Genomic DNA, 9,697 nt, shown 5'->3' with positions numbered 1-9,697 from the left:
TGGGCGGTGATTGTCCCACGGGTCAAACGGCAAAATCAACACCTCGCTGAACGCACCAACCCTGACCCCACCCAGGTGAGATCGGTGAGATGGTACAAGAAGAGAGCCCCTGAGAGGCATGCTGCACCGCATGCAGCGGTGCATGCGGGTCGCCAAGAAGTCACCGCACGAGGCGTCTCAAAAGAAAACTTACTCGCATGTCGCGCAGGACACCCCAGGAAAGCCTCTCTGCGACGTTGACAGACTTTTCATATTCAAGCAGCACTATGTAACGAACAAAGGCGCTCACGGGCCAGGTGACAAGAAGCCCGGAGGTCCAGGTCCACCTGCTAGTTCCACGTGTGTGGCGGTGGCTCGCCATCGCCGGTATTCCATAAGGCGTTTTGCATCCTGTTGGCTCGTGAGCTCCTAGCCTGCGCCTGCGGCCGTGCCTCACCGCGTCCCCACACACGCCGTTTTGCCCGGAGGCAAACTAGCAGCGCAAAGTCTGGCCGCCGCGTCCCACCGCGTCGCGTCGCGGCCCGGCCCGGCGCGCCCGCCGAACAGCAGAGCCAGCCGTCAAACCAACGCGTCGGTCGCCGCGTCGCGTTCGCATCGCGCCGCCCCGCGCCGCCCCGCGCCGCTCCTCGCCCCGCCCCGCCTTGCCGGCCCGGGTTCCTTTCCTCAGCTGAGTCAGTCGGACTCTAATCGCCATGGAGAGTGGAAGCGACTGCCGGCTCTCGCGTTCGCCAGGTCGGACCACCGGGCCGGCTCTCTGATTCCGTCGAGTACTCGGTACTTTGTCGACGTCGTCCTCGGCAGTGAGTGACCCGTCGTGCTGCGCCTCTGCCGCGCCCCCGCGGTCCTGGCAGCACTCGCACCCCGCGTCCAGCTCCCCGCCCGGGCGCCCCGGCGGCTCACCCTTACTGGATACGTACCCGTTGTTGGCAGCAGCAACACCCAGCCACCGCCATGTCCCCCACGTCGCAGCCGGGCGTCGAGCTGCACGCCCAGGACTCCCACAGCTACCAGCACACGTTGGTGAGTACCCTGGGCTCTCTTGCATCACTTTGTTATTGACGTTACGCCGGATGGGGGTTGAGGGAGGGGGCTCCTTCCCGTCGGCCACACACATCGAACACGATCACTATTCTGCGCCGTTTCTGAGGCGGCAGGTGCGTGTGTGATTAGGTGGCACCTGGAAGTAGGTTGCGTTGCCGTGCTCGTTACTTGTGACGCGGCCCAGCCCATTACCCGCGCCGCAGCGCTGCGTCTCCGATGCGCTCAGAGAAGAAGACGAATCCTTTCCTTTTCCCAGTGGGGGGTCGTACGGGAGATGCACCTGCTGGGCGATGGGCTCGGCTGGGCGGCGAAAGGCTCGCGGGCGCGAGACTGAAGTCATCCGTTGTGGACCAAAGATTTAATATATCTTGTTTTTTTTGAACTGTGGTAGTTTTAGAGCCATAACCTTCAACATGTCACCACTCCAAGTAAAATTGTTTACTAGTATGATGAAATGAAGTGAGGGAGATTGGATATGTAAGTTTTCAGAATATTTCGATACAGTGCCTGTGCCTATGCGTTTCGTCAACACTAGCTTACACCAAACCCCCTTGTTCAGAACCTACTCAAAAACCGAACAAATTTCACAAAAAGTTGATTTTATTTTATCCAGTAGCTAGGCCGCGTTGGGCGAGCTTGTGAGTGACCCTATTGTGGGCTGACCCGAGTGGAAGGGGTAGGACCCCCCGGAGAAACCTGACGCGGATTCTGACGCGGCGCAGGGTGGCGTCGAGTGGCGTCCTGTGGGGAAAGAACCGTGCTGTCGTCAACATCATGGGACCGCAGAAGTCAAGAAAAGATCAGACGTCCCGGGGCGACGCGGGGCGACGCGGGGCGACGCGGGGTGCTGCATCAGCGCCCTCCTGCACCTCGTTTTCCTTCCCCCTCCCGTCCCGGTCCCGGCCAGCGCGGTCCCGGGCCGCGCTGCAGGCAGGGGCGGCAGGGCCAGGGTCCGGCGGGTCTGGCGGCGCTGGCCTTATCTCAAATGATCCCCAGAGCATCGTGACTCGAACGATAGCCGCGGGGTCCTATCGCGGCCGCCTCGCCAAACCGCGCGGGGGCCGGCGGCGCGAGTCGCTCGCGTGGTCGCCGTCGTGATGTGTTGACATCGGCGGGCGCAACATGTGTGAGGGGCGTTACCGCCAGCGAGTGAAAAGTCTCGCCGCGCCGCCGCCAGCAGCGGCTGCATCACGTGCGCCGGCGGTGTGCAGGACTCTGGCCCGCGGGCGACCCGTCCGGCGCAGGCACAACAGCTGATGCTCGCGCGCACGCACACGCACGCACGCACACGCACGCACGCACACGCACGCGCGCACGCACGCCACTGGGCCCACAGCACAGGACCACCGCCGCCTTGATTGTGGCCGGCGCAGCGGATGTGCAGCCCGTCCAGCCCAGCGCAGTCCACCTTTGTGTCGGCCGGGACTCTTATCTCGCCTCGGGATGCTGAGCGGGCAGCTCCGCTGGCTCGCGGCCGTCGCGCAGCGTCCTAGAGAGACGGGCTGCATTGCCGCTGCACTTCGCGCCTCCCGACCCCGACGACGGCGGCGGGGGTTTCCTGGACCAAAAGTGTGGCATGCGATCCGCCCCTCCCCGGCAGTTCGTTCGCGTCGGTGGCACAACAACTCCAACGCCGCGCTCTGCGGGGTGACGTGACGGAGGACGAGGAGGCAGGTCGTCGGCATGGGGACGCGCAAGACCGCAAGAACCTAATTTCATCTATTATACTGCTGGTTTGTGCCACCTGGTCGGTCGTCGTCGAGCGAGCGCCGTCTTCGTATTAGACAGTGACAGTCACCAGCAGCAACAATCGACTTCAACAAACATACGTCCTCCTTTCACTAGAATGGCGTTCCCCTGACCGCCCGTCGGCGTCGGCCCCCAGCGAGCAGTGTCGTCCGGGGTTACTTGAACATGTCGCCCGCCATTCACTTACTCGCCAATTATCACGGCTGGGCCGGCCCGCTCTTCGCGAGACCGCCGACAGCGCGGGGCGGGGGTCTGCGAGGTCCACCAGGCCCAGTGGCAGGGGCGCACGTAAAGAAACATGTGTGAGTGAGGTGGAGCTATAGGGTATTCCGCTGCAAGCCAACTGGAACTTAAAGAAGAAAAGCATGACTGCCTGATCTCTTTCCTTCTGAACGCTGATTGGTCAACGATGACCTTGTCACGTCGGTCAGCCAATGAGCGCACAGCGGGAAGCAGATCGAGCAGTCGTGCTTTTCTTCTTTAGGTTCCGGTTGGCTTGCAGCGGAATACCCTATTGCCGGCGCGAGCATCTCACTCGCCGGGGGGTCCGGCTACCGCTCCGGCAGGACGCCGAGCTTGGGGGGACTTCGGGGCGGCGCCCCGTGGACTTCGCGGCGCGCGTGGGCGACGCTAGCTGCCGGACGCCCCCACCCCGTGACTGCGATAATCACACTCCGCGAGCTGGGCCGCCGGTCGCGCCGGTCGCTCTGAGAGGCCGCCGTGTCCCGTGGAGACAGAGCCTCTCTGTGCGGCGCCGGCCGTGCGGACCGCAGCTCAACCTCCGCGGCTCAACGCCACGTGCCGAGTCCGGCGGAGAGGTGTGAAGCGCGCGCGCCATGCGAGTCCACGACGAGTCGGTGGTCTAGTGCCGCAGGGGGCGGCGCGGCGGGGGGCGTCCCTCGGCGAGTCCTGACTGAGCAGGTCGTCGCTGACGGTCGCTGATGAGAGCGCACTTGTGCGTCTGTGGAGTGCACACACACACACGCCACGGCGCCCCCCGGCCCCGGCACGGTACCATGCGGTATTAGTTGTTATATTTCCACCGCAAATAAGAAATACATAAACGCTGCGACTGTCGCTCTTGCACGAGTAGCAGAAGAAAACAAAATGAAAATATGGCGAGGAAAATTCAATGAATATCAGTAATCTATTACCAGTCAACCTCGATGGGATAATAATTTGCATTCAACTTTACTCGTAGTAATTTACTCACAGAAATGCAATGGGCTTAGTTCTGCAGTGCGTCGCTGCTGTTCAACTCCGCCTTCTTCAGGCTATAAATTCAGTTAGAAAGAATTCTAATGAGCATAGGTGGGTAGACACGACTCGAGTTCTCTCGAGTGTAACACGTTCGCGATATCTCGTCCGCTTCTTTTGCGCTCGACTGTACAGATCGGCATCGGCATCCCAGCACATCCTCACTGTCGTTCGCGGATCATCTCCCGCTCCTCGGCGATGTAATGCCTCTCTGCGTTTGCACAACCCGTCCCTCTGCGTCGCACGCAGGAGGTGACAAAGTTTGCAGCTTTCCTAGTGTAGAGCGACTGCACCGCACTGCGGGTGCGAGTGAAGTGAGGAGAGTGAGACCATCGTCGTACATGCAGGCATTCCTGTCTTCCGTGGGGAAGTAACCGACACTCATGCGCGCTGGGGCTGCGCTGGGGCCGAGCCCAGCCCAGGCTCAAGTGGACACGCGGGTGGACACGCTCGCCGGCGTCCGGCTCAGCCTGCCATCCGGGAGTGCCCTCTGATTGGAGCTACGGCAGATCCGGATCCAGACTGGGAGGGTGGAGTGGCCCACGTGGCCGGGACGTTCGCGACCTTCGTCCGGCTGCGACTGCAGCTCCCGAGCCATCAGCTGAACGTCATGGGCACCTGGGCAGTGCACCGGGGGACGGCCCCCCGTATACGTTACATGCACCGGTGCGTGGAGGGCCCTGGACCCAAAGGACAATGAGGACGCGTGCGGGGGGAGTGCCTCGTATAAAGTGGCAGTGCCGGCGTCGGGCCGCTGCAGCACTATTGGCTGCAAAGTCGAGACTTTTAGCGGCAGCTCGCTGTTTCCTCCTGCTCCTTTCGGAATGCCTCGGTCGCGATATGATATGCTGACTGCCGCGCCCCGCCACGCCCCGCCGCGCCCCGCTTGGCAGGGCGGGGCAGCGTGTACAGTGCAGCGCGGGTACGTACCGCGGCAGCATGGCTTCCCAACACTTTTCGCGTCCTGGTCGCTCTCGCAGGCACGCCCACCTCTCTCTCCCTCTCACATGGCTCTAGAGAGCTGCTGTGTGGTGGAGCCCTGCTGACATTGCGACGTTCCGGTCCCGAACGTCCCGACCGGCGCAACCTGTATTTAGTGGGCGAGCCAAGTGAACCGCGCGCTTCCAATCACCGTTTAATTATTGCCAAAGTGGCTTGGCGTTAGCGTTTAGCCGGCCCGGCCCGACCTGTCTGCCAGCGATGAATATTTCCGTCGACTCTTCGTGGCCGGAGGAGTCCGGCCCGCGGCGGTAGTGCCTGCCCCTAGCCGAGGCAGCGGATCCCCAACCCCAATCCCAGCGCCCGGCCGCCGCGCCGTCGCAGACACATATCGGTACGCGGCGCGTTGCGTAGGCCGCAGTGCTAATTGAGCGGAGACTCGTATCGGAAGGAACGGCTTAACACGCCTCGACGAGGCTAGACGCGCCCGGCCCGGGTCCGCACGGGGAGGTCGTCCCTGAGACCAAGGCCCTTCCCCCGGCCCTGCCCGGCCCTGCCCGGCCCTGCCCATCCCGACCGGAGCTTGCTCGTCCCCCTCGTCCCTTTCGCGAGTCTGCTGCGGTCCTGGCGAGGCTTTTTGGCTTGGCCTGCTCATTTTATTATTCATGGCTCGGCTAAAGGCTGACGGGATGGGACTGGATGTGGAGCAATTCGGCGCCGGGTGAGGCGAGGCTCCGTCCGACCCGGGTCCAGGATCGGGACGGGAGGAGGGGATGGCCGTCCCGTCCGCCACCCGAGTGAACGCTCCCAGGGGAACGACTACTCGCTCGTGATGGCAGATTGGCCGCCCCGGGCGAGCTGTGCGCGATCATTCCGCGATCAGGCCGGACTCCACACTCGGCCGGACATGCAAATTCGTGGAAAGGACCGTCCCGAGCTGTGGCCTCCCCCACCGTGTGGTCTAACGGTGCCATTATTTGAACGGCCACTTTGCGCTGCGGGGCTGGACGTGGGGCCCAATCACTTGGGGCCGGGCCGCGCTCGCTGGCCGCCCTCTCTGAGGCGCGCACACTCGCAGCCGGCCAACCGCACGCCATCGGGGACCGCTCACGCCACGACGGCCGCGCTGGCGTGCGGGCGGCAAAGCAAGAACCTGGTCGTCAACCTGCAATCATCAATCAACGCCGTGATTAAAAGTGCCGTCTTCCCGGACAAAGCGCGGGCCCGGGATGGGCGGGGGCGGGGGCACGCGATGTCGCGCGCGTCCCTCTCTGTAGTGTGGCGACGCGGCCTCCGCGACGGTCCTGCGAGGGGCATAGCGGGGCGGGAGCGCCGGGGAGACGCGACTGACAGCGCCCGCGCCCGCGGCTAAATCCGATGAGTCCGCGATGTTGTGATTGGCGGCCGTCGCTGCCGTCGCCGCGGTGCTCTCGGCGGGGCGCGTCCGCGGCATTTAATGTCGCGTTCCCGATCCTATGGGGCCTGGGGCTGGGGTGAGAGGGAGATGGGCGAGGGGAGGACGACGCGTTCGGAGGCCCTCGCCGGATGCGAGGGGTCGGGTCAACCCCCGGGACGACCTCCTCAGTTCACCCCGTGCTGTCGGCCAGGCAGGCACGGCCAGGGGTTCCTCCTGGTCATGAGCGGTAGTTCGAGCTCCGCAGACTCAGCAGCCATGAGGAGGGTGAGTTCCTGCTGGAGCCTCCGGTGGCCTTGCCCTTGCCTTGCCGCCTCTGCTGCAGCCGCATCGCCGCCGCCCGCGCTAGCTCCTCGCGCTGCGCCCGCCCGCCCGTCTAGTCGGTCGGGGCTCGTCGGGCACTGCACAATGGCCCTTGCGAGGCGTTTACTGGCTGCACCCGCGGGCCGTAACTCGCCACATCGTTTGTGTTTGACGATCTCTCTATCACTCTTCTCGAGCCGCCGGACACTTCCCTCGCCCAACGTATAGCGGAGTGTGGACCTCATTAAGACTTGCTGTAGCGTGTATAGGCGAGGCCGCTGCTGTAGAGTTGGCAAACTGGAGCCGGCGTTTTGCGTTAAAAGAGGAGGGGGGGGGGTATCTGTCGTGGTAATGTACAGTGCACAGCCCGAATATATGCTACTCGTATATGCTACAAGGTAGCGATCCTGGCTCAGCTCGGCGTTGAGGTTGGGCGTTGGGCGGGGCGCCGCGCCTGCAGAAGCTGACATGCCAGGCCCAGCAGCCGTCGTACAGTAGGCCCGCGGGCTGCAGAGAGGCTGCACGACACGGCAGGCATTTAACTCTTGCAGACAATCGGCCATTAATTTTTGCCCGTGGCTGGACTGGGCTGCTGGGCTCGGCGGCAGCGGCGCGCACCGGTGCACGTCCAGAGCGCAGAGCAGCCGTGCGCAGGGCTCTGCGGGCTCCGGACCGGACGGACCCGGACGCATAAGCCATACGCCGGCTGCCCGGATAAAACACTCTGGGGGCGAGGAGCTACCATTTGTGGCCCGGCGTGTTTCAGGGCAACGTGTTGCGGGTTTGTTGCGGAACCTTCGGGGTCGTTCAGAAAGTTCGCCCGTCTTTTCGCAGATTCATTCGACAAAATTGACAAATACGGGGAGCACGGCGCCTGCGAGACTCCGGGTAGGCCACCCCGCCGTACGCGTATGCACTGCAGGCAAGATGTTGCCTACCTGTGAGGCGCTATGAGAGCTTGCCACGGGTACGGGCTAAACTTGGCAATGCCGGAACGGCGGATGGCCGACGTCCTTTCTGGATGATCCCGTACGTCCTGACAGTTGCTGGAGTAGGCCAACCCGTATAGTGCCTGTCTGTGTCGCAGCCCTGTTGAGACGGGCGCAATAGTGCGCGTTGTGTGAAGCAAGCAGGTGTGCACTGTACAAGAGTTATTGACAATGTACTCGGCGCTCGGCGCTAGCTACCGGCTGGTTGTTCCACTCTGTGTTTACAATCGGCGCCGGCTGCCCTAATCTCCCGCCTTCGCCGGCCGGCCAGCCTCCTTCCCAACCCCCCTGCAAACATACCGGCGGCCCGGCTCGACCCCCGCGCGCCCGCGCTTATTGCGTCCCCGATAGGCTTATTGCTACCGTGCATGTGCCTCGGAAGAGCCCCAATCCCTGGGCCAACAAGGATGTGTCTGCCTGGCGCGGTGGCGCACCCCCGCCTTGCTCACTTCTAATCTAAAGGGCCGGTGCGGGCTGGTCTGGTGGCGCATGGCGGAGTATGGCGCCCCCGCCCGGTGCCAGTGCGCCCCCCGCCCGCCACGCGCCGCCACGGCACGCGACCCGCCCGAGGCCCGTGGGCCCATGCAAAGCAGGCAAAGTCTCGTCGCGCATCTGCGGGCCGTGTACCGCCACTGATTTATTCGCACGCAGGACCTGCTGGGATTTGTCCTACGGGGGGCACCCAGTGTCTCCCTGCGCCGCGCCGACGACGGGGTGCTCGTGCCGAGGCCTGGCGCGGCGTCGTGCCCCTCTGCCCGTACTGGCGTTGGTCTCCCGACGGCCCCCTTTCCGAGCTTTTCGGGAGCCGCCCTCTTTTCTGGTCACTTTTCCTCTTGACACCATACCGCGGTCCCTCTCGCGGAAGAGTCGCAAGGAAGATGGCGTCCTACTGCACCCAGCGACTGCGGCGCTTCTCCCTCAGGCGTTTCTCGCAGATTTACGACACCAAGTACCCTCAGTTCAAGGTGAGAGGTGGATATTTTGGATGATCTCTCAGTTCCGGTGCTCCATGTGTTTCCGCCGTGACGCTCGAATGCCTGCTCCTCCCGTACGCTCACTGGCCGATCTCGTCAGCGTCATCGTCGGCCAATCAGGGTCCAGGAGGGCACAGACGCGGCGCGGGCGCGTGGTGTTCTCAGTGGAACACCCCACACGCATACGCGAGTGGTTATGGTTAGCAATCATCTCACTTGCCAGCTTGTGGCGATGACGTTCTCTAACTGAACTGGTGCAGCGAGGTCTTTTTGCCAAACGCATTTAATGTCGTTTTGCCTGGAGCTGACGTCAGGCCGGGTGGTGACGACATGAGAATGGCGTCGTCGTCAAAGGGCGTGTCAGCGTGTCGCAGGCTGTAGCATGGCAGACTTATTTTAAAACGGCACTCTTTATCTTAGTACATATTTTGTTTACCTGATTTGCTTGAGTACTTCAACCTAGATTTTTCAAGTGCATGTGTTTTGGTTCAAGTTATGTGCCTGAAAAGTCAAGGATCAAGTACAATGTATTTAGCCCAATAACTCACTTTTTTGGTGGCGTTAAAAAGGTCCCGCAACGATCCGTTTACGTTCTGGTCATCGCCACTTCCGCGCGTTCACAAGCTTTCGCGTCGTCCTGAGTACTCTATCGCAACCCGTTAAGATAAACCAGTATCGGAACCGCTTGCCTCCTGCAGCGCCGAGCATGCCGTCACGCCGTTCAGCTCTTTGTCGCCTCACTGGCCCATTGCTGTCCGGGAGGTGCCCCACAGCTGCCATTCAGATCTTGTCTGTAAATATACTTTGGTAATATGTGACCATGTCCTTTTCGTGAGGATGTGGCTCTATGCTCCCGCGTACACATGGCGGCGCCTTCGGCGAAACTGCAGCAGAACAACCGAAACAGGCCCGCGCGAGTACACTGTGGGGCAGTGTTTACCACGAGTCGAACTGTCGACTCGAGCTATGAGCCCAAGGCGAGCTCGGTCAGGGAGAAGCTCCTCTGAATAGAGAGTCCCCCTACCACCCCC

The 9,697-nt window shown here is 62.5% G+C and overlaps 1 protein-coding gene across 3 annotated transcripts in view; it reads left to right on the top strand.

The window, feature by feature from the left end:
* Positions 1-660: 660 nt before the first annotated feature.
* Positions 661-9,697, top strand: part of LOC113205430 (chloride channel protein 2) — a 20,474-nt gene continuing 11,437 nt past the window's right edge. Inside the window, exon 1 of one of the 3 annotated variants that reach the window (XM_052264793.1) lies at positions 661-1,020. Coding sequence is in view for 2 of the 3 variants with exons in the window: in XM_026421060.2 (XP_026276845.1) it covers positions 8,571-8,657 (87 nt within the window). In the remaining variant the exon portion in view is untranslated. Of the gene's footprint in view, positions 1,021-8,381; positions 8,658-9,697 lie in introns of those variants that run through there. The other 2 variants (XM_026421061.2, XM_026421060.2) reach the window with 2 other exon arrangements.

This window comes from Frankliniella occidentalis, unplaced genomic scaffold (assembly GCF_000697945.3).
Source record: "Frankliniella occidentalis isolate FOCC.00 unplaced genomic scaffold, Focc_3.1 Scaffold21, whole genome shotgun sequence".
NCBI classification, from domain to species: Eukaryota; Metazoa; Arthropoda; class Insecta; order Thysanoptera; family Thripidae; genus Frankliniella; species Frankliniella occidentalis.
Note: the sequence above shows the minus strand (reverse complement) of the source record. Positions and strands in the feature narration are given on the sequence as shown.